Source organism: Eptatretus burgeri, chromosome 6 (genome assembly GCF_056783735.1).
Source record: "Eptatretus burgeri isolate ZD-2024b chromosome 6, Ebu_testis_v1, whole genome shotgun sequence".
Classification (NCBI taxonomy): domain Eukaryota; kingdom Metazoa; phylum Chordata; class Myxini; order Myxiniformes; family Myxinidae; genus Eptatretus; species Eptatretus burgeri.
In genome coordinates, this window is record NC_140966.1 from 20,814,021 (window position 1) to 20,841,780 (window position 27,760).

Sequence of the window (27,760 nt, forward strand, 5' to 3'; positions counted from 1 at the left end):
TGCTCTGTGTTGCTGGGTTGAGGTACAGTGGGGAGTAATATGAGAGAGGGCAGATGGCAGTTGAGGATTTGAGGAGGTGGAGTGATGAGATGGTGGAGAAGGGCAGGGAAGGAGGCAGCTTTGTGAATGAGGGGGGCAACTTTGAGAAGAATGAGAGAGGGGGGTGAATGGAGGGAGAAGGGTGGGTGGGGAGAGTTGAGGGAGAAAGGTGAGGGGGGAGTTTTTTAGAAAGGTGAGAGGGAAGCTTGGAGGGAGAAGAGTGTGATGGTTGCTTTGAGCGGGAGGGGTGAGAGGGGTGAATTGGCACTGAAGTTGGAAAAAAAAAGGATAACTGATTGGAAAGCGAACATGCATAGCAAACTGGGGTTTTTTATTTTTAGTTCAGAAATGTGATTTAAGACATTTCTTGAGAGATGCAATAAAGGCAAATTAAGAGAATGGAGAGAAGAAACGCTGTAACAGTTGGACTTTTTAGACAAGGTATGAAGGTGAGGTCGAATTGAGAGCAGTCTATTGGAATTGATAAATAGTGCAATTTGATACAGTAATGAGAAGCACACGTATGAAAGAGGAAGATAAAGCATTATAAGAGACTGTTTTTATTGTTATGTTTTTTTTTTGATAAAGATTGCATAAGATTATGTGAAGGAAAGGTTGAAGAAAATATCGTGAGTTTGCTATTATTTCTGTCTATTTTCTCTTAAAATTGTGAGTTCCATAGGTGAGTGACAAGTTTCTGTGATGCTGGTGATAGCACGATATGGGAGGAGAATGCGTTAAATATTTAACTGTTTTAACATGGGAATTCCCGTTCCTTTTATGAGTGGAAGGAGGGTGAGAGTAAAGATGGGACAGCTTTGGATGGGGGAGGTTGAGGCTTTTGGGGAAGGGGTTGAGGACTTTTGGTATGGGGGGGTTGAAGACTTGAGTACATGGAGAGGATTGATGCCTGAGGGTTGAGAGGGGAAGTGTGAGGAATTGGGGTTGAGGTGGGGTGGTGGTTAGAGGAAAGAAGCAACAGAGTTGGGAGGGAGAGGCTGGGGCCTTTTTGGAGAGTTGTTAGAATTGCGTGTGTAAGTGTACTCAGAGTAAAGGTGTGTATGTGCGTGCATGCGTGCATGCGTGCGTCTCCTCCAAAACCATGAAACCAATCAGTGTGAAACTTTGCATGCATACCAAGAGAACTCCAAGGAAGTGCAGGAGTGAAAATTGGGTGTTTGGGATAAATAAAACACCCCTTTTGAAGATAATTAACGGCCTTGTCTAATTACTAGCAAATACCACCCGTCACATCGCTGATGGGAGTACGAAATGGGCAGAAAAGGAGAGAGAGAGAGAGAGAGAGAGAGAGAGAGAGAGAGAGAGAGAGAGAGAGAGAGAGAGAGAGAGAGAGAGAGAGAGAGAGAGAGAGAGAGAGAGAGAGAGAGAGAGAGATATGAAGGGGAAAAGAAAGGGGAATGTGGGAGCATGGAGGGAGAGTTAGGAGGGGTGGGGGAAGGGAAGACAGCAAGAGGTGAGGGGAAGGGAAGGCAGGTGGAGCATTAATTACGATTCATACTGTTTCATCAAAATGATTCTGCATAGAATAACAGTGAAGATGGAAACAAAGTAATGACTGAAATCCATTTTCCACCGGTCATACCAGAAATAGCATCCAGAGTAAACACCCCCAGGACATGTCTGCAGACAAATAACACCTAGACATATCTGGAACCAATCACCATCCGGAGACAAACACGGACACGTCTGGAGACAAACATTGTCTGGAGAGAAACAATGCCAGGACACAAACTCCATCCAGAGACAAACACCATCCATCCATCGGGACCACACTCTGCACAGATCGTTTGTGCTGGTGAAGCAGTCTCCTGAGCTATTGCGAACAATCCTGGACGGGTCGCCACTCCGACGCAGGATACTTTAAGGTCTCAATTATCTCAACTAGCTAGGACTCATTGTGCTGACCTTGGAAGGATGACAAGCTGAGTCAACCACTCCTGGTATTAATTCAATGGCTGAGTGGGATTTGAACTCAGGACCCCAGGATCCCAAGCCAACCACCGTAGCCATTAAGCCAACACCAGGCAGATAAACACCGCCCGGACACAAACACCATCCAGATATGTCCGGAGCCAGATATATGTATATACAGTATATGTATGTATGTATATATGTATGTATATATATATATATATATATATATATATATATATATATATATATATATATATATATATATATATATATATATATATATATATGTACTGAGGATTCAAAGAAACCAAAATCTGTAGCAGCAACAAGTTCGCTTTCACAATCGACAATTGAAAGCACTTTCACCCTAGTAATGCCCTGGTACACTGTCTTCTCTTCCACTCATGCTGCCTTCCCTTCCCCTCCCCCCTCTCTGTCTCTCCACCTTTTTCTCCCCCTCCCCCCACCCCCGCTTGGTATTCCCATCGGCAAAGCGTTGGGTGGTATTTGCTAGCGTATAATAAATCATAAAGAAGACACACTGAGCATTTAAAAGAGAACCCTTTTTCGGCCCCACATTTCAGGAGCAGTCTTGCTTCCGTCAGCAGTGACAGTCATCAAGAAACTGTTTGCAGTACATTTCAGTTATAATTATCCCACATGACTGGGCCTGATTTGGTGCCATTCCATGATTAGAGTTGAAGGGAGGCTGAACAAAGCTCACTAAACCTGGATCAGTGTGTTATATTCTGGATTGAAGCCACATTTGCCCGTGTCTGTGTTGGTTGTTGTTGTTGGCCTGTGGTGTTTACATAAGTTCCTGCGTAGGGCTTGGTGAGCCAGGTTGATGTCACCATGCCTGTTAATGCACTGGTCATCCAACCACGCATGCATCAAAGGCAGTTCTCAGCTTTTTCCTGGGTTCTTGAAATGTCTGTATGAGGTTAACGATGATATCTATAGAACTTCTCCTCTCCACTGCTTTGCATTCACTACAACTCCATTTCACAGGCTGCTATTTCCCTTTTGTTTTACTACTTTCTATTTCTGACTTTCTAATTTAATTAGCCACAACACATCTGCCATTTTCTTCAATGGGAATGGCAGAGGCTCTCTTTACAAACTGATAGGCTGAGTTATAACCATAAGGTTCAGAGGAAACAGGATGACACCTGTCCCTAAAATCAACTGGCCCTTCAATGCCGAGGCTATTGTCTCTTCTTGGGGTCATGAGCAAAGTACCAGCGTTCTGCAGTTTCAAGGCTTGGTTGAGCATTATTTTATCAGTTATTCCACAAACAGTATTGATCATGACCAAAGGCAATGACTTTGCTGCAGTCTTGTACTATCTCTTAAAAACTTCCATTAGCTGAACCCTTGCCCCATTATCATCTAACGCATGACACGGTATTTCCTTAACATGAATTAGGCTCCGCCAATAGATGCCTACCTATCCTGAAAGCTTTTATTTCCTCTGTGATTTACATAGTACTTCTTATACCACTTTATTTTAGCTCTTGTCTTCGTAGCATAATTAATGCGTGTTGCTGCCTTTTTTCTCTCAAGGTTAACGCTATAACTAGCATGGCAGGCTGCCCGGGAGGCTGCCTTTTTCCACTCAGATTAGCATTATAATGAGCACAGGAAGCTACCCGGGAAGCTGCCTTTCACTCTGAGTGAGCCCTATACTTCGCATGAGAGGCTGCATTCTTTCTTTGTTTGTTTTTAATACGATTCTATTTATTCTGGGCCCTTTTCCTTCGTAGATTGCGCATTTTGTAGTACCTTACAACCCAAACTGCCTTGCAAGCCACCTTGCAATCCTCTAGGCCAGTTGAATACTTTTATGGCAGAGTTTCTCAGTCTGCACATGCATAAATGGCATTCAACAACTTGTGGTGCATTGTGGTTGTGTTGTTTTTGTTTCAACCGTAAAAAAAAAAAATGTTTTTTTTTTGTTATGGTGTGAGTGCAATACCCAAGAGGCAATGTTGCTTCCTCCCACTAGTATCATTGTAATCACTTCAGCCATTATTGTGCTCTCCTGGATGATGAGAGAAATATGAAGTACAATGCTGTTCTTTTGCGATCTCTCAATTTGGTACTTTACTGATGTGTTCTGACATCTTTATCAGTCTTGTTAGTTCTGAAAGCACTCAACAATAAAAGGTATGCCGTTTAAAGGCTTCTGACTTCACTCTATAGTGGGTTTTCAGCGTATCCTTTTGGGCACATTTGAGATAGTGTTGCCATTTTTTCCAGTCCCATCCCTACTTGTGGAGCACTACTGTACTCCATGATATTGTCCTCGCGTCAAGCAATTTTTGTACCTTACTTTATGGCTGTATCTGTTGTTGAAGCTTGTAGGATTGCAGTAATTGAAATTCAGTGGTAACATAACTTTCCTTAAGCTGCCTGATTTAACTCCTGGCAGAATCACATTAAATTACCAAAACGAATTAACGTGCAGTGCCACCAGATGCTGTGGTACTGCTACGATTCTTCATGGGGACAGTTAAGTTGGCTGCCCTGCCCTGATGACATGGATGTAAAATATAAAACATTCCATTGAATGATTCTCAAGATTATGCCTTGAAACCAATATCCTGGAGGAAGTACAGAAGAAATTTATTTTAAGGCGAGAGTGTATAATTGACAGACATGAATTTGTCTTTTTATTTGAAATTATGGAATAATTATATGTGCTCACTGAATACTGCATTTTGAAAACAGAAGAAATAATGCGTATCTTGTTCCATTGTTGGGTTTGTGCTAGAATGCAGGTTCGCTGGACGATTTTTTTGCTCATCATTCTACTGGCTGTTTGTATTGAGGCTGGGAAGAAAGACAAACATGGTAAGTGAAAAAAAAATTACACATTTATAGATCGAAGATGGATTTATATAAACTCCCATGCACTTTTAGGCAAACAAAGCTGCATAAAACAATGAAGAAAAGCTACACAAGGTAAGCCCTTCGCTGTTTCAACCCCCATCCTAGTTCTTCTACAGCTGCAGACATTCACAAGTAGTACATACATGAAAATCCCAATGCTGCACGCCCTCTACCCTCCATCCCCCTCAGCCGCCATACCGATTTTCTCACTTTTTGTGAATCATCAGCGACAGCGTAGACAGAAATGTGTACTACTGAGGCTTCCAAACATGAACCACATGCAATGCCATTAGCAGTCAATATATAAATAGCAAGACCCAATCACGACTCTCACCAGTAATTCGAGGGAAATTGAATGGCAATACTGAGGCTGACACTACAAGGCAACCTTCGTAACTACATAATCATATTACATTGATAACTACTTATCCAATTACATATAGAAATCAACTTCATCACATAAAACGATGACATATGCTGCATAGTCTTTAAGACTATCAAATGCATTCTTTATTTGTATACAATGTCGAGGCTCGTGGAAGATCTTGAGCATACAACAGTTCAGGACATAGCAGGACAAAAGGAATAGTAGAAACAGTTGGGGAGACACACCAACAGCAGCATTAAGGGACAAAATGGAGGGAGACTTGGAGAGATCGGGATGTTGGGAAGAATGAGAGCTTGGAGATGACAGAGGGTGAAAAAAAAGAGGGATGCAGCAACAAACTTTGAGGAAGTATAAACTGGAAACTTGGAAAGAGGTGGGCTTGGGGAGGGTTCATGGGGGTATGAAATATCATGGTAGTGGATGTGGGAAGACTTGAGATGGTGCAGAACAGCTATCATGAAGGTCTGGAGGGAAGAATGACATTGAACAGACTGAGGAGGTTTCCACAAGTGGGGGAAAAGAGGAACAAAAGGTTAGCAGTGATTCTGGATTTTGGCAGTTTCACCAGACTGTTTGTGGCCTGCAGAACCCTGGGGGAGGAGAGGGGGGGGAGGAGTGGCATGAAGAGGAGAGAGAGTGCAAAACCAGAAAGGATGTGGTGCGAGACAGTGAGACCAACCACTTGTCTACTATATGTGAAAGTGATAGGCCGAGAGACTCGGCTTCATTGCGGGAGATACAAATGATTTTGAAGGCCTTTGTTTCCATAGCATCAAGCTGATCAAGGTGTGAGGCAGGGTCACCACTCTGGAGAGGAGACTAGTGTTCCATCAAGCTGTGGATGAAGGCTTTGTAGCTCCAGATAAGAGTCCAGGTATGCCAAGGAAAGACTTTGTACGGTGGATGCCCAGTCAGTGACTGGCTTTGGAGGCAATAAAGAAGTGTGGTTTGCCCAAGAAATATCATGGCTGAGAGAAAAGCTCAAAAGTTTGAGTGACAATTATTTCAAGAGGATTGTTTAGAAAGTAGATGGGATTGTTCGGAAAGACAAAGTGAGAGTGTGGCATTTATCAGTATCGAAAGACATATTTCAAGTTTTTGCCAGTTTGTAATTTTATCAAGGACTGAAGAGAAAGAACAGGCTGCTGCATGCTTATCTTAAGGATGAGGGATGTTATGCCAGATAATGCAGTCATCTGCAAAGAGATAAAGAGGATTTTCCAGAGAGTCAAAGAGATCATTGATGAAGATGAGGAATAGGACTGGGTGCAAAAATTACATTGGGGCACTCTACCAGAGAGAGAGAGAGAGAGAGAGAGAGAGAGAGAGAGACACACAGAGACACACAGAGACACACAGAGAGAGAGAGAGAGAGAGAGAGAGAGAGAGAGAGAGAGAGAGAGAGAGAGAGAGAGAGAGAGAGAGAGAGAGTGAGAGAGAGAGAGAGAGAGAGAGAGAGAGAGAGAGAGAGAGAGAGAGAGAGAGAGAGAGAGAGAGAGAGAGAGAGAGAGAGAGAGAGAGAAAAAAGAAAGAAAAAAAAAGGTTGTTTAATTAAATGGACAACATAACCCCTTTTCAAAAGAGATGGAGATTTTATTGTTCCCTTCCCTATTCCTCATTTTAATGACTCACAGGAAAGAAACAAAATTTAATTTCAAGATAAAATGATATAATAAAAGAGAGTAAATTTATTCTCCATAAATATTAATTTTTATAATGGCTAATACAAACATTGTGAAACTTTTGTTAAGTATATTCTTTCAAGATATTTAAACAGAATATTGAAGCCAGAATGCATACAGGTAAGGAAAGATTGGAAGATAAAATTACTTGGCAACTTTGTCATCCTACCATCGTGAAGAGACATCATAGAGAACATTTACAAACAAACAAATACACAAAAAGAATTGCTTTATGTACAATGAACCAACCAAAAAAATTATCCTATTTCCAGTTTTTAACAAGACTAAACATTATTCTAAATACAAAATCCTCTACAAAATACAGCAAAAACAGACTTTAAAAAAATATTTTTTACACAAAAACAGTGATTTTATTAAATACAATGAGTACTTTTTTTTCTTTTTTTACATTTACTTTTTTCCCCCTTTCTAAATAATGGTGAGAAAAACACTGTCATACTTTTGACAGATATCTTAAGCCTTCTTATTTCACAAAATGCACAGTAATACAAAGACAGATAATTAACAGGAGAAATATAACTACTACTCAAAATTATTCCTTGCGGCGTTTGTAATAACGTCCAAGAAAAAGGTCCAATTGTAAACGTTTTAATTTAATAAAAAGAAAACAACAGAAATTCTCCTCCAGAAATTGAAGAACCCACTGAATGAAAAATTTATCGAAGACTTAATGCACACGAAGGAAACGTCATTATATTATCTTGTTTTTAAAGTTTTTGTAAATCATATAAATGTTGTTGTTGCTGAACTCAATTCTTATATAATTTAACAAATTAATTAGGGTTTAGAAGAATTAGGTTCAAGAAAAAAATATTTACAATTTAATGCCACTATAATTAAGAATGTACCAGTATGAAGTGAAGTAGAAGAGGTCTATGTGAAAACATACCCATTTCATATTTTCACACTTTATGATATTTATGATTGCCTTATTTCCAGAAAGCTTACAAATCAATGAAATGTGACTAAATGATGACACAGGAGGCAGTGGTTTTGATATTGTTCAGATTAATTATATTGATTTGCATATTTTTTGTATCCAGCAATGAAAAGAAAACAATAAAAGGTCAAAAAGAGTTGGAAATATGTCACAAAGATTGAGAAACAACTGGTTGGAAGGTGTTTAATTGTAGATTTTGCTCAAAAATTTGAAAGTCTCCCAGATAAGGAATGTAACATGGAGATATGCTTTCTTCTATTGTGTACATAATGATGTTTAGGTAACAAAAAGGTAATGCATTATTTCTTGCCCCTAAGTAAAATCTATTAAGCAATTTTAACATCTCAAATAAAACTTTTAGAATATTGCAAATAATTGAATATTAAAAATGTAGTTTTTTTTGTATGAGAGATGGTTTGTCTAAGTTTTCTAAAAATTGGATATAAAAGAAAACATTATTATGATTTTAGAAGAAAACAGAAATGGTTCATTTTGTGTTTGTATTTATAATATTATCAGGATTATTATTTTGACATTCATGGACTTCCACCACCTATTCAAGTTGTGAAATTCTTAAAGAATGGTATTTATCAGTCATTCCAGGTGTGATACTTCAGTTCTAAATGGTACAGGTGTGTGTGTGTGTGTGTGTGTGTGTGTGTGTGTGTGTGTGTGTGTGTGTGTGTGTGTGTGTGTGTGTGTGTGTGTGTGTGTGTGTGACATTTGACCGCAGCAATTATGAAGATTTTTATGATGATGGTACTTAATCTAAAATAATACAAAATAACATATTGGAAAGGATAGATCTACCTTTTTTGTGTTTGAAGGACTTGATATTTATCAAATGATTCAAATGATGACACCAAAGCTGAGATAGACTGAGGAAAATATAATATAACCCATGATATCGATATGAAAAATGAAATGTTTATAAATCGTTCAATTAACCAGCTCCTACAAATTTAAACTATTTGGTTAGTTTTAATGATTTGATAAAGCATATGAGCTGAATCATAACCACTCTGTATTATAAGGGTACGGCAATAGATACGATGATACCTGGTCCAACAACATTCAATGTCTCACAATTATATTTTATAAACCAAGACTTGAAGTTCCTATGAGAATCGAACCTTGGTTATAAAATATGCATAATTTAAGGTATAATTGGTCATTTGAAATAAACATGCTTGACCTACCACCATTAAATTGTTCTCATGCGTAAGAATATTACCCACTTGGCAGGAATAATGAGATGTTTGCAACCACCATTACTAAACAAAATATAAAATGAAAAATCACTCATAGAGTGGCACTTGGTGAAATGGAAGGCACTTGGTAGTGCACATATCTCTGCCATGCTGAACATTTTACATTTTGTATCCCATTAATAGATCCGATCTGAATCTGGACCTTTAAAAAAAAATCAAATCAGCTTGTTCTTGTTACTTAACCAACTCATCCACCTCGTTTGGTCATAGCTCATCCACAACTTTATGAGATATCTTGCTATACATAGTTTTTGGCCCCATCTCTCAATGGTAAAGGCCCTGTCACACCTTGATGATTTAGCCAGCGTATGCCGATGTATGAAAAATTTGTCTAAAACGCCGGGTAAGTTTTGTATACGTTAAGAGCATGCTGGCATACGTCGTAGTACGCCAAGCTCGTCGACAAATTTTAACATGCTTGAAATTTTTCGACGTATGCCAACATATGACTCACACGTTCCGCATATGCTAGCCGTAAGTTGTAAGCACGTTACGCGATCGTTGACACACGTCGACACACGTTACTTGTAAGTTACTCATAAGTCGAAACACGTCGATGTAATGGTTAGCGTCTATCTCGTGTTTCTGGGTTAGCGCTTCAAACAAAGCATACCGCAAACTTTCACCCACATGACTCTTCAATGGCTGGATGTATAAAAATATATCGGCGAACACCATTCAAACTACAATGGGTCGTGAGAAAATGAGAACAATTGAAACGAAATGAAAAGGTATAATGAATACAAAATAAATAAATAAACGCGATAAGCTAATTGTGCACATCAGTATATCGGTACGGCCACCGCCCAAAGCACAAAGAACGTACCGAATACCGCCGTAAGTGCTCTTCTCTAACTCGGGAAATGGGGGAATGAGTGCACAAGAGGAGGGGTAGGGGGTATGGAAGGAGCAAAAATGCTGGGCAGCTGGGTAGGGGAGACAAGAGAGCACAAGGGACAACACACTGCAGAGAGAGAGAGAGAGAGAGAAGAGAGAGAAGAGAGAGAAGAGAGAGAAGAGAGACAGGGTATTCAGCAATACAATAAGCATAAAGTGGTATGGCAATGTGTGGCCAACATCTCACTCTATCGAGTGCAGCCTGTGGCTGTTGGTTGCATCATTGGTTGGGACACAGCTATGCCGCTGATGCAGTGTCCCCCTTACCAGTACACTGGTACTCATTTTGCCAACCTCGGAAGGATGACAGGCTGAGTCAACCTCCTGGTGTATTTTAATTCAGCAGCCAACGGGGCTTGAACTCAGGACCCTAGGATCCCAAGCCACCACCCTAACCATTAAGCCAACACCAGGCTGTATGGACAACATAACCTGATTTGTAAGTTTAGAGTCCATGACTTCAAAAGTCTGGTGAAGAAGGGTATGGGCCTGTTTTTATCATGTTTGTTGGTGTCAGGCCATGCCTGTCTGGGAGATCGAATGAAGCTGTTAGGAGAAAAATCCGTTTTTGAAAAATTTGGATTTTGCCAAGTTTCTTGCAAAGCTCAGGGACAACTCAGGAAGAGAGGAAAAATCTATAATGTGGGCTGCTTCGAGCATGAGTTCATAAGAGTAAAATGGCATTATCATTCTGAATGCTCGTTTTTGGGCACTCTCCATCATCTTAACCTGGGAAACTGTAAGATTGAAATGCCTAAAAGGACATGTATATTCTATGAGAAGCTGATTGAAGCCAATATAGACAGGAGTCATCCAGTTCCTACAGTGAAATGATCACTGAGTGAGTTATGTCTTGGATTGGCATTCAGAAGGCTTTCAAGATTCAGAGCATTCTTGGCAGAAAATTGCACGTGAAACAATATTACGAATGCGCGCTTCCCATTTCAAATAATTTTGAATATGATAACCAAGCAACTCTACCAGAGGTAACTTTTTCATACCTATGTTGTACAGTGAGGTGAAAATGAGGCTGGCTGGTGTTCTTCACTGAAATACATTCTTATCACACTGCAGTAGTCTCTCAATATCACACATTTAACCAAACATTGTTGTTTTCACACCAAATTTCAAGCGATGGTAATACATTCTGTATACAGTCGGATCAGTTACTGTTTTGTTCTCAAGAAAGAGCAAAAGCAATTTCATCTACATATTGCCAATGATTTGTTGGCATGTCAACTAAAGCATAATTTACCAGAGAAAGAAACAACAAAGGCCATAACTGGATGCCTTGTGGCACACCTGCTTGCATTGGTTTACATGGGGGCAGCACTCCCTGGTAACAGACGCTATTCTTACTTTGGGCAAGTAAATCATAGATCCAATGGATGATGGATGCTTTTTCTCTGAAATCGACGAGTTTTCTTCAGATGATCATGTGATTGACTCTGTCAAACGTTCTGCTCAAATCAGCAGACAGGATTGTTGTAATGTTGCGGCAATTTCCTATGTTTCTGCTCACATAATCAATGATGTTAACAAGACGATGCTTGTTGGAATGTCCAAGTAGTGCACCACACTCTATTGGATCAACCTGAGGGCTGAAGTCTGAAAGAAGATGCTTGTAGATAAGGAATTGTAATATTTAATCTCCATATACAGGTAAGCTGGATCTGTTTGGGGATGTCATGATAACATCCACAAAATGTCAGTTAATGACATCAGCCTGGCTTTGTCTGATTGTGGTATTCCAGGAATAATGAATTTACAGTTTCAGTTTTTTGTTGAGATGTTATACTTTTTAGGTGTTTATTCCACAAATTAGACCATGGGCCAAACGTCTGACAGTGCCTAGTTTTACCTCCGCCACCAGAGGTGAAGGAGGTCATGTTTTTCACCTCTTTGTTGGGTGGTCGCGAGACTACCGTTATTCTCAGGTTTTCCGTCTGTCTGTCTGTATGTTTGTAATGGAGAGCTCTGGAGGCCAGAGAAGTCAACCGATTTTGATGAAACTTGACTGGTAGGTTCATACCAGGATCTTGTTGTACGCTTTTGAGCACCGTTGCTATGGACACCACCGTTGCCGAGCAACGGGACTTTGAAATTTTTGAAAAAATCCGAAAAATATTTTTATACATGTTTTTTTCGAAAATCAAAAATCGGCTTCCGTGCTTTTATGCGCACTATAATCAACCTCTTTGTCAAAAATGTTCAGCCCGATCCGTCAAAAACTATGACTGGTATGCAATTATATAGCGACCACCCATGTCGCCTACCGGCTTGTTGGGTGGTCGCTAGAGTACCCTTATTTTCACTTTTTCCATCTGTCTGTATGTTTGTATGTCTGTATGTAATGGACAGCTCTGGAGGCCAGAGGAGTCGACCGATTTTTATGAAACTTGGCAGGTAGGTTCATACCAGGATTGAGTTGTATGCTTTTGAGCACCGTTGCTATGGACACCACCATTGTCGAGCAACGGGACTTTGAGATTTTTGAAAAATCCTAAAAAAATTACTTTTGGAAAATCAAAAATCGGCTTCCAGGCTTTTATGCGTACAATAATCAACCTCTTTGTCAAAAATTTTCAGCTCGATCCGTCCAAAACTATGATTAGTATGCAATTATGAAGCGACCACCCATGTCGCCTTCCGGCTTGTTTGCGAGTTTGTTTGTAATGGACAGCTCTGGAGGCCAGAGGAGTCAACCGATTTTGATGAAACTTGGCAGGTAGGTTCATACCAGGATCTAGTTCTATGCTTTTGATTACGTTACTATGGACACCACCTTTGCCTAGCAACAGGACTTTGAAATTTTTGAAAAATCATCAAAAAAATTATTTTTTCGAAAATCAAAAATTGGCTTCTGGGCTTTTATGCGCACTATAATCAACCTCTTTGTCAAAAATTTTCAGCCCAATCCGTCAAAAACTGTATGACTAGTATGCAATTATGTCGCAACCACCCATGTCACCAACCGGCTTGTCTGTTTGTTTGTTTGTTCATGTGCAGGATATCTCAAAAAGCAGAGAACCGATTCAGATGAAATTTTGTGGACATGTTGAGTGTGTGACAAGGACGAACTGATTAGATTTTGGTGAAGATCTGGATCCGGATCCGGCTACTAGAATTTTTTAAATGATTCTTCACCATTGAGAGATAGGGCCAAAAATGATAGAAAGCAAGACGTCTCAAAAAGTTGTGCACGGATTGGGACAAAACTTCGTGGAGATGTAAAATGTGTGGCTAGGACGAATTGGTTTGATTTTAGTGAAGATCCGGATCTGGATACGATAGTTATGTAATTTTTTAAGTGATTCCACACCATTGAGAGATCAGGCCAAAAACTATATATAGCATGATATTTTAAATATATATTGGGCCCAAAATGTTCTTGTTCATCAGGCAATGAGTGGCGGAGGTACATGTTCTACCGAGTGCCCTTCCACTGCCGTTTACTTCTGTGACCCACCTCATGTATCTACCTGAAATTTTGCTAAAATGTAGTTTAAAAATGACTGAGAAAGAATTCATAACTCGTCTGTCCAAAAAGTTGCACATTAATTAGTTATGCTAATTAGAAAAGCAACATTCCAAAATATAGTGCCACCTTGTGTTCATTATTGTATAGCTGTGGATTACTCTGGGAATTCTGCATCCGCAGACTTTGTCATCTTCAATTTACTGATAGATGGCCTTAAGGAAATTGATGGAGGTTCCAGACTAAACACACACACACACACACACACACACACACACACACACACACACACACACACACACACACACACACACACACACACACACACACACACACACACACACACACACACACACACACACACACACACACACACACACACTATAATTATAAAAAAGAAAATAACAAATAAATAAACTCACAATGGGAATATTTTACATTAATTTATTTAGCCGTGTCATTCCAATGTTGACCGAGTTTACAAGAGTATACTTTTGACATGACTGAAGATGGCCATTCTAATTCTTGCATTCTCTCATTATCAAACCATCGATGAAATCATTAATTTTTGGACCAAAATGAAATTCGAAACATCATAAAATTGCTCCCAAATGTTCACATGGGCTGTCTACATGTAAATATACTGTTGCGGCTGTGGAAATTTGCAATACACCAGAAAGGTCCTCAGGTGAGATATATCGATAAGTTCATGTGTAGTTAGCCCACACCCGTTGTTTAGAGGGAATATGTGTGATTCATTCGGGCTGCGACGCTTTAGTTAGCCGTTTTTCTTTTGCTGTCGTTATTTTGGTGCAACCACGACGCCAACCATCACCACCAACCTCTCCACAACCAACATCTCAACAATCGCGCCATTCACACCACGACGCCACCTTCAAAACATTCCCCACCATCATCTTCGCCACCACCCACCTTACGAACGCCATCCTACATCCACCGCGCGGCCACGATCTCCGCCGGACGGGTGAGGGACGCGGGATTGTGCACTGAAGGTTCTTGCGGGAGCCCGGGGCAGAGGTCTCCCGCCGGAATCTCCCGCCCGAATTTCTCCCGCCTGAATCTCCAGCCTGATGGTCGTCTCGCTTGGTGAGAAGGGGGAGAGGTGGGGCAGCTCGCTCCCGATTGGTGGATGCGTGGTGTGACGCGATCAGGGAGGAGGAACGCCCCCTGTCGAGACCTTTCTCGAAACGCCTTGAAGAGGCAATGAGCGAAGAACGGGGCGGAGCCCCGCGCTACAAAGGGGGCGGACGAGGAGAGTTCAGCGCGCTTGATCCCTTTGTACATGACGGTGTGGTGAGAGAGAGAGAGAGAGAGAGAGAGAGAGAGAGAGAGAGAGAGAGAGAGAGAGAGAGAGAGAGAGAGAGAGAGAGAGAGAGAGAGAGAGAGAGCGAGAGAGAGAGAGAGAGAGAGAAAGAGAGAGAGAGAGAGAGAGAGAGAGAGAGAGAGAGAGAGAGAGCTCCTGCTCGAGAGTTCCTGGTCGAAGGGTCAGTCGGAGTCGGTGTGGTCCCGAGACCCCGCTGGTGGGACGGAGCGTCTGCCATTCCCCTCTCTTGGCCCCAAGTATCGACGGTTTCTTCCTCCCCCCGCCCCCGTCCGCACCGAGATAGTGCCGGAAAACCCCGTTCATTCCCCAAAACCCCGTCCGTGGCGTCGAGCAGCCAACACGTGCCGGCGCGAAGCACGAGCTCACCGACCACGTCGGAGGAACTGAAAGCTGAGGGCGCGGGGGAAGGACTCGGTGCACAAAAAGGGAAGTCTCCACTTTTGTTTCTTTGGGTTTTGTGTAAATGTGTGTGTGTGGCGCCAGTCCGTCAAGTTTAGACCTGCATAAGTGCCAGTGTAATTATTATATTCGGTTGTAGCTCTGCGTTTCGTTCTTGCTTTTGTTCTTGCCTCTGTATACGTGCGTGATTAATTGTTGCTGACTGGAAATACGTGCTTCCATGTGTCGCGCATTAAATGTGCTTGTCCAATTGTTCCCTGTTTCGCTTCGTCCTTTCCTTTGTTGAATCTCCATCTTGCATCACGTAAGGGATTAATAGTGGGTTTAAAACACCCGCTAACTAATCTGAACCGTCAAGGTCGATGATAACTCCGCTCGGTTATCCCTGTAGCACGGAACGAGCCGCTTAAGTGGTTCTTGTCCGGAGTCGACCTGTGGCGTGGTACAACCCCTCGGTAGGTTACCCGTGCGAGTACTTAGGTATATCGACTTTCGGCAATTCACCCTATTTCGCGCGGGTAGAATGCGGACTGGGTTGTGGTGAGGTTAAACCCCCACCCGTGACGAGCTCCTTGGTGATAGTTCCAAGAGGGTCATGACTGAATTGTCCGTTCCGGTGGGCGACGCGGTCGCCATTCGAGTTGTGCGGCCGATCGCACGTTGGACGGGCCCGAATTCGCAACAATACAATATCATGAATTTATTGGTGTCGCTGCAGCACTGTGTGCACAGAGTGCAGCATCGATATACTTATATACATTTTGAAATATTGTCAAATCAGGTCTGGCCAACTTCGCAAATGACTTTGCTAAACTTTAAAGGTCTACAAAACTTTTAATCTTCAACAATGAAAAAGTAAATAATCATCATTCATTCTCTTACACTTTAGAAAATGTAGTTATAAAATGGATATGCATAGTCCACAAAAAGTAAATACACTGTTGCATTCAGAGAACGTACTTTCACAGAGATCTTCTTTTGATGTATTAGCAGAAATAAAAATGTACATGCATTCACATGAACAACACGAAGGAAATGGAACAACATTGAGCTCTTGCAATATTGCACATGTACATTGAAGGTACATAGAGTAATTATCATTCAAATGGGCGTAGGAGCGACTTGTGAGCCAATGTCCATCCAAATGTAGTGCCCATCTGTGTCTGTGGATGTCCTCCTGCAGTTGGGTCGCTTTTTTTTCGAGGTTGGTGGCAGGATTTGCACTCCAGCCACGGGAAAACCCTTCTCTCCGCAAAACACAAGAAAACCCGAAAGAAAATTGAAAACACGCTCCATGGGAGTACCTCCTGTGCAGCTTCCCTCCACAAGGCAGCTCACCGGATGACGGGATTGGGGCAAATCCTTTGGGACTCCCACTCTTTGATGATAGGAGGAAAACCACAGCGTAACCTTCCCGAGTCAGATTGCAATAATGTGTGTCGGGGTGGAGCTGAGGTGTCATCTACCAGATGGATGTCTCCTTGGGTTAAGCTGAGGCAGTCCCTTCGGATGAGTGCCTCGAATGTCCCACCCAAAGAGAGGATGATCATCTGTCTCTGTTATCATCTGAGCTCAAGCATTTGAACATTGGTATTGCAGCACTCTCCTGAGGTTCAGAGACCGGATAGTGGCGAGATCAGGGCGGGTGGTCACACCTACCATTGGTCTGGTTGCTCTGATGGTTAGCATACCAAAGGAGTTGCTGTTGCTGTGTCCAACAAGCAGATTCCAATGGTAATTGAGGTAACACCGGTCAATAAGCGTATTATAAGACTAAGGATTCGTCACTCCTTGGGTGTCATTTCCCTGGTCTCTGGATATGCTCTGACTGAGGAGAGTGATCTCACCGTGAAGGACACATCCGATGTCATGCTCGAGTCTGTGGTTGATCAGTACCCCAGGCGAGACACTTCTAGTCTTGGGGGATTTCAATGTATTGACTGGAACTGATAGGGATGGTAATGAGACATGTGTTGGTCCACATGGGTCTGGAACTGTGAACCAGAATAGCACTAAGTTCCTTGACTTTGCAAGTAGTAATGGACTATGAGTGGCTGGTTCATGGTTTCAGCACCCACAAGCTCATTGCTGAACTTGCCATTCCAACTTTGGTGGTGCAGCAAAGGAGATTGAGCACATGCTCTTTGATGGTCACTGGAGGATGATCCAGAACTGCAGTCTAATAGAGTGCTCAGTTCCTCAATACTGACCACAGGCTTGTGGTAGCAACTCTTAAGCTGCACCTTAAATCCTGGAGAATGGTACCATCCCAGCCTAGGCTGGATGTTGGCAAGCTCAGGGATGAGAGAGTAGCTGAGGAGTTTGCGAACAGGCTGAGTGGACACTTGGGGGGTCTGGGTACTTTGGGGGGTCCTGAAGAGTTGTGGAGTGCCTTCAAGACCACCATCCTTGATGATGCCGGTGGATGGCTTGGAACTCACCATGGAGCAAAGAATAATTTTGTCTCTCAAGGGTCACTGGAAACCATTGACCAGTCACAAGGCCAGGCGTAATGGCAGAGCTGAGCTGTTTAGGGAGTTGAGGCATAAAACAGTATGTAGGGTGGACACGGAGGCCGATGTGCAAGGAATCTGAGGGGGTAGAGCATCACCTGTGGTAAGGTGATTCTCCTCCTGTTTACAGGGGAAGTTGCACATTGTGATCCTCCAAGCCCCTCCTTTGGTGTACTGCAGTGAGAACAGAGGGTGGTAGGCTCTTGACAGAGGAGTCCGACGTGAAAGCCCACTGGGCCAGCAACTTTGAGCGGTTGTACCAGGCTGTGCCACCAGCTGTTGAGTTGGGCATTAGGGGTGTTAGTATCCTTTTTCTGACCCTCCAATCAACTGTGATCCACCTTCGTTTGTGGAAACAGACTGTGTTGAACTGGTTGAAATGGGATAAAGCTCCTGGGATCTGTAGCATCCATGCTGAACTTCTCAAGGCTGGTGGAAATGCTCTACTCATGTCATTGCATGCAGTTCTGTGCTCTGCCCAGAACACAGGCATCATCCCAACTGAATGGAAGAAAGGCCTTATTTTCCCTCTCTGGAAAGGGAAGGGTGATCGCCAGGACTGCAACAATGACCGACGGATGACGCTGCTCTCGGTGCCAGGCGAGGTCTTTGCTGAATTAATTATTGAACCCCCATCTGCTTGAGCACCAGTGCCCAGAGCATTCAGGCATTACACCAAAGAGGTCAGCGATTGACCGTCTCCTTGCCCTTCGGGTCCTCACCGAACGCAGATGAGAGTTTCGGCAGGGGCTGCTTGTCGCCTATGTTGATCTCTGTAAAGCATTTGATTCAGTGAATCAGGATGCCCTCTGGAGGATTCTTGGTCTTCATGGGGTGCCAACAAAACTGATCAATCTGATGTCTGAACTATACTCTGGTACTGAGAGTGCTGTGAGATGTGGTGGTACCATCTCTGACTTATTTCCAGTTGTTACTGGAGTTCATCAGGGGTGTGTACTGGTCCCTACACTTTTCAGCGCTTATATGGACTTGATTCTGGGGAGGATGTCTGAGAGATGACGCTGTGGTGCGTTGTTTGGGAATGTCAAGATCTCTGACCTTGATTTTGCAGATGATGCAGTCATCTTTGCGGAGACTCTGGAGATCCTTTTTGGGATCACCTGAGCTCCTCATCACACACAAAGCATTCGTCCACAGCCTGATGTAGTACTGCTCTCCCCTTTGGGCTTGTGCTCCCGCTGCTCGCCCTCCTCAGCTTCAGCTGTGCAGACCAAGGCATTTAGGATCTTTGGCTGAGTCTTTGAGTCTCTCACTCTCTCACCACAGGCAGGTTGGTGGTATTTCTGTCTTCTACTGTCTCCTCTCCTGCCTTGCACCACCTGCTGCTCTGTCTGAGATATGCCCCCCACCCCAATTTTCCACAGGGCGCTTACGGTCTGCTAGCAACCCCCGTCTGGTAAAACTACCAAAATCAACAATCACTGCTCACTTTCACTCTTTCATTCCTCTTTTTCCCCACCTTTGGAACAAACTCCCACACTCTCTTCAATCCCACTCTTCCCTTCCAGGTCTTCAAAACAGATGTTCACCACTATCTTTTATTTTCACCCATCCAAAACTACGATTTTTTCTACCCCCGCTAATCCACCCCAAACCCACCTCCTTGAAATTTCCTACTTTCCTTACTGAAAGTCTCTGTCATGTAAGGTCCTGAAAGTCCATGTAGTGTCCATCTTGTTCACCCTGTGTACCTCGCCCCATCCCTCCCTTCCACAGATCCTTCATTTCTATGTTCCACACTGTTGTTTTCCTTCCCTCTCCCTCCCCTCTTGTCTCCTGCTCCCCTTGTTGTGCGTTCTATGTGTTCACTCTCATACGAGCCTCGACAGTATCTGCAAAATAATAATAATAATGTCCTTGAGTGGCCCAGTCAAAGCTCCAACCTTATGTCCAATCAAAATTCTGTGGAATGACTTGAAGATTGCTTTTTAGCCACGTCTCGCGTAGCGAGATGTGGCTCTAAAGGCGCTGTCACACTTTGGCGATTGAGCCAGCAATGGCAACGTATAAAAATGTATGTAAAACATTGGCGTACGCTGAAGTTTTGAGGTTTTTTTTAAGTTTTGGTCGTATTCATAACGTGTTGGTCGTATGCATAACATATTAGTAACGGGCACAGAACGTTTCGTTGTCTTATAGATAACTTATATCAACGAATGCTTAGCCTGTTGTCGGCGTTCACAACCGATGCCCAACGATAGTTTAACTTAGGCATTGCACACTGCACGTATCGCCGACGAACTCGTGGCATTCTCTGTTAAAAACCTGCCGCACGCCGATTTAAATCATAACCGCCTGAAAATTGGAAGTGTCAACACCGCAGTCACACCTTGACGATTTAGCCAGTATCTGCTGACCTCTGAAAAATGTGTCTAAAACGCTGGCACACGTCGAATACGGTATGGGTAAGTTGTGTATACGTTAATAGCACGTTGAAAAACAATGAAGTACGCTGTCATATTCCGTGGTACGTCTAGTACGTCGTGAAATTTCAAGCATGCTGAAAATTTTATGGCGTACTCGACGTATGGCTCACAAGTTCCGCATACGCTGGCATAAGTTCTCGGCACGCTCGGCGATCGTTGACACACGTCAGACACACGTTACTTGTAAGTTACTCATAAGTCGAAACACGTCGAGGTAATATTTAGCATACCCGAAACTTAATCTATAACCTATGAGTAACGTGCTTTGAACCTATGAGTAGCTTGCTTTGAACCTATGAGTAACGTGCTTTGAACCTATGTGTAACGTATCTCAAACGCACATTGTCGTATGTAGACGAATTTGATTGAAGTCTTCCGGACGACCACAGAACTTACTGAACGTGTTTCTAACTTACATCTACAGTATAATGGCGATTTGGCAGCGTTTGGGGAATCGGTATATACAAATGGGCTTCACAAGAGGAACCCGTCAGTGTTCCAGACTCCATGTTGAGTAGATGTCAATGTCAGTAGTATCAGTAGTCGTAGTAGTATTGGGTGAGCGTGTTGGTAGTAGTAGTAGTAGTAGTAGTATTGGTAGTAGTAGTAGTAGATCCATGTTAGTAGTAGTAGGTGAGCGTGATGGGGAGGGTGTGGGTGATGATGGATCCTCGTTGCGTCCACGAAGAGGAGACTACTTTGCACCATTGTTCTTTGTCCTTTTCGGCTAATTTTTTTTTTCTCATTCCCACGATGAAGTATTTTTTTGTTTCAGTTTTTAAAGTATTCAAAACGACTTGGACAAATGCATAATGTACTAGTAATGAACACATAACGCTTCGATAACTTATAGATAGGTTATACCAACGATTGATTAGCGTGTTTTCGGCGTCCACAACCTATGCCCAACGATAGTCTAACGTATGCATAGCGTGGCAGCGTATCGTCGACGATTACGTGAGGTTTTCTATTCATAGGCTGCAACTTCACTTTTAATAAATGCGTCACTCGCCTATTGTTTTTGGATGCTGGTGCTCGGCAATTTAAATCGTTTCCATTGAACGAGTTAAATCGCTTCCACACACTACAGTCATGGCACCAACAGCAGCAGGCTCAGTGCCAGCCTCATGCCAGGCTCAAGCGGATCCCTGTAGAAGGTGTACTGCTTGGTTATCCTTGGACCCACTCTGGCTAGCAGCTCGTCGAACATCGCTGGGGGCATTCGCAGGAAGTTGATGAAGGATGCATGGTACTCGTTCCGGAGTTCCACCATGAGCTGGTCATATATGCCGTAATGGCGTCGCCTCCCGATCCATGGTCTGAACCAGTTCCTTCTCCTCCGTTCACGTCTTCTTCTCCCGGCTCTATTGGCACGCAACTGGTGCAGTGTCAACTCTGAGGTCATGTTGATATTCGAGGACAGGTAGGTATTGTCGTCTCAGCCTTGCCGTATCCTCCATCTCTCGGAATGACATGGACATGTACTCACCAGGAAGTCTAAAAAAAAGACGGGTTCCTCCTGCAAAGCCCCTTTTTATATACAAATTCCCCTAATCGCTGCCAATACGCCATTATATGGTATCTGTAAGTTAGAAACGCGTTCAGTAAGTTCTGTGGTCGTCCTGAAGACGTCAAATACGTCTCCAAACGTATTTGTGCGTAGGACATGCTTTACAAATAATTCCCAAGCAGTTTACTCGTAGGTTATAAATAAGTCACGGGTACCCTAAACATTACTTTGACGCGTTTCGACGTATGAGGAACTTTCAAGTAACATGTTGTGAAGTGTGAACAACGTTCGTGTAGCGTGCTTATAAAACGTTACTCGTAGGTTAGAAATATCTTTCGGGTACGCCAAATGTTACCTCGACATGTTTCGACTTATGAGTAACTTACAAGTAACATGTGTCGACGTGTATCAACGATCGCATAACGTGCCGACAACTTATGGCCAGCGTAGCGGAACGTGTGAGTCATACGCCGGTATACATCGTAAAATTTCAAGCATGGAAAATTTGAGGACAACCCAAAAGTACAACGTTTCAAGCCAGCGTACTACGACGTATGGCAGTGTTTTTCAGCATGCTCTTAACGTATACAAAACGTACCCATAACGTATTTGACGTGTGCCAGCGTTTTAGACAATTTTTTCATAAATCGGCATATGCTGGCTAAATTGGCAAGGTGTGACAGCGGCTTAAGAGAGCTCCGCGTTCTTCTTCTTCTTCTTCTTCTTCTTCTTCTTCTCCTTCTCCTTCTCCTTCTCCTTCTCCTTCTCCTTCTCCTTCTCCTTCTCCTTCTCCTTCTCCTTCTCCTTCTCCTTCTCCTTCTCCTTCTCCTTCTCCTTCTCCTTCTCCTTCTCCTTCTCCTTCTCCTTCTCCTTCTCCTTCTCCTTCTCTCTTCTCCTTCTCTTTCTCTTTCTCTTTCTCTTTCTCTTTCTCTTTCTCTTTCTCTTCTCTCTTTCTCTTTCTCTTTCTCTTTCTCTCTTCTCTTTCTCTTTCTCTTTCTCTTTCTCTTTCTCTTTCTCTTTCTCTTTCTCTTTCTCTTTCTCTTTCTCTTCTTCCAAATCCTTTTGGACTCGGCTCTTTTATATACAGGATCTGGATCTCCTTAAATACTAAACACCTGTACACATCCTCGCATTAGGGCGCCTTTTGAGAGCATCTATCATGAACTTTTAAATATATTCGGACATTTGCTTTTAAGTTTCGAAAAGTTCACGTTACTATTTAAAGATTATTCCATTTAATATATTGGAATTTCGTAAATACACTATTTTCTCGTCATGAACGACGATTGCCCATGACGGGTCTCGCTATTGGCTCCGGCAAGGCACGTGACGAAATATCGGAAGTTTGTGTTTTTTTTCTTGTTGTTTTTTTTCTTCTTCTTCTTCTTCTTGTTCTTCTTCTTCTTCTTCTTCTTCTCCTGGTGAAGACAAAACCTTTAGGACGCGGCTCTTGGACACATTTGTCCTTGTTATCAATGCTCCCCACGCAACTTGACTGAGCTTGAACAGTTTTGTATAGAAGAATGGACAAATATTGCCCAATCAAGGTGTGCATAGTTGATGGAGACCTATCCCACCCTAATTACAGCTGTAATTGCTGTCAAAGGTGCTTCCAGCAAGTGTTAACTTAGGGGGATGGGGAGAGGGGTGGACACTTGTCCAACCAAGATATTCTCGTTTTGTATTTTTGATGAATTTTCTGATATTTGTAGAACTTGTTTTTCCTTTGGAAGTTGTGGGTTACGATGTGTAAACAAAGGTGGAAAACGTCTGATTCAATGCAATTTAATTCCAGGTGATATGGCAACAAAGGGTGAAAATTTTGTAAGGGTGTTTCAAAACTTTCTATATGTCATGTGGACACTGTATGTAATTCTAATTACTCACTGACTGACTGATGTTAACATTCGGTACTTTCCGAGAAAGCCGAAATGTTGCATGCCGACGGATATCGAATCCGATACACCGGGAAAAATCACAGGACCATCGGAAAGCATCCATAAATGAAAAAAAATAAATGAAGAAAAAAATAAATGCAGATGAGCCATCCGAGACAATGTGGAAGCATGGTTCATTTTTTTTCTTACAAAGTGTAAGCAGACCCCACGAGTATGTATGTATGTATGTATGTGTGTATATATGTACATGTATATATGTATATATATATATATATATATATATATATATATATATATATATATATATATATATATATATATATATATATATATATATATATATATATTCCAAATTAAAGGTCTTCTAACATGATAGATGCAACACAGCATGAAACACCAACCAAATATGCATGCCCCCACCACCACTTTGCCTCCAGCTTGGATGGCTTTTGCTGTACTTACAGGAGTTTATTTTAAAGACCAAGGATTTGATTTACTATTTGGACCCCTTAGTCCCTTTCATATGACGTATATGTATATACAATATGTATGTTTAACCAATAGCAATTGTTTGGTCAATTTTTACACTTAAATAGTTATTGCGTTTTTCATACCACATTGTATGTATAATATACAGTACTTGCAATAACCTATGGGTGTCGATAGGTGTGGGTGTGGGGGAGAGACGTGGGGACGATTACCCAACACCCCCCCCACCCACTTTTTGGAGTGAAAAACAAAAAATGTGTAAACTCACAAAGGATTACCAAGCACTTTTATTCACGATTGATTTAATACACTTTATAAAAAGTTTGAATGAGATATTAAATACTTAGCAAGTGGAATATTTATCGATTATATGTGTTTTGGGAACATAATTCTATTCGGCCACAACTGCTCCACATTGCATACCGCTCCATATTAGCAGATGCAGACCGGTACGTGAGAGCATTCGCTGATAACACTTGAGGGCTTGTTGAGCATCATCATCATCATCCTAAAATATTCAATTTCGTGTCTGTTTTTGGTCGATGCATTTAGTCTTTAGTTATCCAATTTCAACCAAACTTGCCAGGGGAACTTAGGGTCCATCATCATAGGGTCCGTCAAGGGTCCATCAGAACTCAAAAGACAATGGTTGTCACTTTTTGGCTTTCTCCCTCCCCTCCGCGGTTCTGAAGGTGGAAGGTAGTGTGTGTGCGTGTGTGCGTGCGTGCGTGCGTGCGTGCGTGCGTGGTGGGTCAATGGAATTTCTCTATGTAATGTGTACCAAGCAGCGGTGCGAGAGTGGATGACAGCAGGCTTTCTGTATTGATCGTTTTTGCCTTCATTTTATATTTTCAGAGGATATTATCACAGTCTGTTGTGTTGTTCCAGACTCAATTGCAAAATATCTGGAGGAACTCCGATTTTTTTTACTTTTTCCATCTTGGAAAAAACGTAAGCAGCTCGGAGTGTCGTTTGCGACACACAGCTTGCTGTGAAAGCTCATGGAAAGTGAAGTAGGAAAGAAAGGAATCATCATCAAGTGGTGATTGTAAATTATTGCAATCACCACTTGCTGACTTAGTTGTATTTTTTGGTCGTTGTTCCTGTTGTGCTGTTGTTCCCATTCCTTACTTTCCTACTTCACTTTTTTTTGCTCCTATTCCTTTCATTTTGGATTGTATTGTAGATCGAGTAAAGTTGACCCCCCTCCCCTCCCACCTCCACCTCTGTCCAATCCCACAAAAATAATTCTCCCATAAAAGGCAGCGCAAGCAGCTACAAAGTGCTCAGAATCCAAAATTAATTGGGGGCACTTAGGAAGTCCCCCGACCCTACACCATATTGCCTTTACAGTGTCCATATGCATTCCCCCCCCACCCCTCCCTTGCCTGCCACTTTTCATTAGCGATCGATACCCTTGTAATAATCCAGTGAAACAACATTAATGGTGAAGTGACGTCAAGCTCCAGGATAGCCTCGAAGTATTCACACTTACCACTGAGCTCTCTATCCTTGGTTTGAATCTCAGCCCAGCGAGAAACTGCCATCCTTGTGCTTCACGTACGAGGTGATGTATAAATCTCTGTGCCGTCCCTCGATCGACGATAAACTGGGTGTCTGTCTGCTAGCCTTAGTTGGTGGATGTTAACTATCCCATGGTGTCCTATACAAGGTTAGGCGAGCTATCACCAGAAGCTGGCTAGTTTTCACATTCCTGCTCTAACTTAAAGGGGGCTCCGCATCAGTAATGCAGCCACCCTCACTCACGAGCACTCACTATCAAAGGGATGGAAAACCGCAGCCAAGTGATGTACATGAAGAAGAAAAAGAAGAAGAGGAGAAAGAAGTGAAGTGACCATAATTACGAGTTCGCAAGATAAATCTCACAGCCATATTTTGAATCATTTGTAAAAACATTAGAATAGATGGGACTCAGCCAGCCAAAAATTAAGATGCCGCACCCTTTCCTGCAAAAGAAGCTAAACCTTTAAACAATGGTCTTGGGACTGTCGCACAAGAGATTCATGGATATTTTCATTCTTCAGCATCTGACATTCTAAAATAATAGGCCATCACCCTTTTCACAATTAATATCCCATATGATGCTGTACAATGAAAATAACAGACTGAACTTTCATTTTTGATTGAGCCAAATTGAACACATTTGACAATAAATTGCAGCCGCCATACATTTTCTCCCACCTGAACCTTGATCGCTTCTCCCTCACCACAGCCATCAAACCTTTGGAAACTTGGGAAAAGCTCAGCAGCTAGCATCACATTTGTGTTCAGACTTGCAAGGCCCAGGGGAACGGTTTGTAGCAGCAGTGCCAATTTTCTCGTCTCTCTTCTTTGTGATTCGACAGCTCTCATTACCCAAGGGGAGGCAGCTATTCGGCAGTTGGAACCTTCTCAGAACACTTCACTGCGCATGGGCCAAAGTTCATCTAAAAACCAAAAGCGCAAAGAAAAGTGTTTTGAGAACTTACCAGAGAAGACATCTGCTCGTAAACATTTTATCGTTTTCTGGAGGCTCTTGCTTTTATTTGTTTGCATCGAGTTTTGCAATACCTTGACATGATGCAATAAAACAAATAATCATACAATTACATTTTTACGTTAGATTTGTGATGGAATTAATACATTTATTTGTTATAGTAAAATGAAATTGAACAGGTCATTTGCACCCATGTAGCCTCTGAATATTGTGTTCCACAGTGTTTTTGTCAGCCATCGTCCCATCATTGAGGTTTTCGCTGGCACTCTGGTGTGATTTGGTGGTATAGGCATGTGGCAAACGATCGTTAATGAGAGTACGGGCAAGAATAGCTACCCACGGCAATGCTACATTTTGAACCTGTGGCCTACACTGAACGATATAATGGTGCTTACACTTTTATGAATCAATCCATGGGTGGTGTCCTATATCTGCCACAAAAGCCAGCAAAATAAACGTGGATTGTCTGTGTTCTTTTTGCTGCATCTTCGTATTTCTTCTCAAAATACTTTTTGGACTTCTGACAACAAAGCAGGTGAACATAGAGGGAGCTTGATATTATGACGTTGCTTTATGATTCCATTTCTGATTTTAAAATAATGTTATATTTAGCAGGAGGCTAGATCGTTTATCAATACCTTTATGAAAGACTCAACTTGTATCAGTAATTACCCTGCGCACACAAAGCAAAAAGTGTGGTTAAGTAATCGGTTCACTTCTGTCTGTCTGTATATCTGTTTTTTTATGTGGAAGGCTCCAGTCACGGAATATATAGTCCTCAATTAGGCCGGGCCTTAAATAGCAGAACTGCGTTGAAACTCCTTTTTTTCTTCCTTCACTTTACTTAGCGTTTTTTGAGGAAGTAAAAAAAAAAAAATTCTACTTTTTGAAAAGGGGAAGGTCATAAGTGTTTGGAAAGACATGAGAAAGTAAAGAGTTACAGAATTTGGCAGTGAAGGGGAAGACACAAACATCATAATGGCCCACCCATGAGTTGCCAATGGCCACACAATGATCATGTGATGTAGTGGCTTGTCGAGTATTTGTGGTCTCGCTAATGGTGGAGGTACACAAGCAGCAAGTTCTCGGGAGCATAAATGTAAGCAATATCCATAG

General features: G+C 42.2%; 1 protein-coding gene across 5 annotated transcripts in view; it reads left to right on the forward strand.

The window, feature by feature from the left end:
• The window catches only part of LOC147024382 (pleiotrophin-B-like), a 306,009-nt gene that overhangs the window by 133,191 nt on the left and 145,058 nt on the right, over positions 1-27,760 (forward strand). For all 5 annotated transcript variants that reach the window (XM_085884247.1, XM_085884249.1, XM_085884246.1 and 2 more), the window contains exon 2: positions 4,751-4,830. In XM_085884247.1, the coding sequence (XP_085740373.1) occupies positions 4,752-4,830 (79 nt within the window). In that variant the 5' untranslated portion in view covers position 4,751. The remainder of the gene's footprint in view (positions 1-4,750; positions 4,831-27,760) is intronic.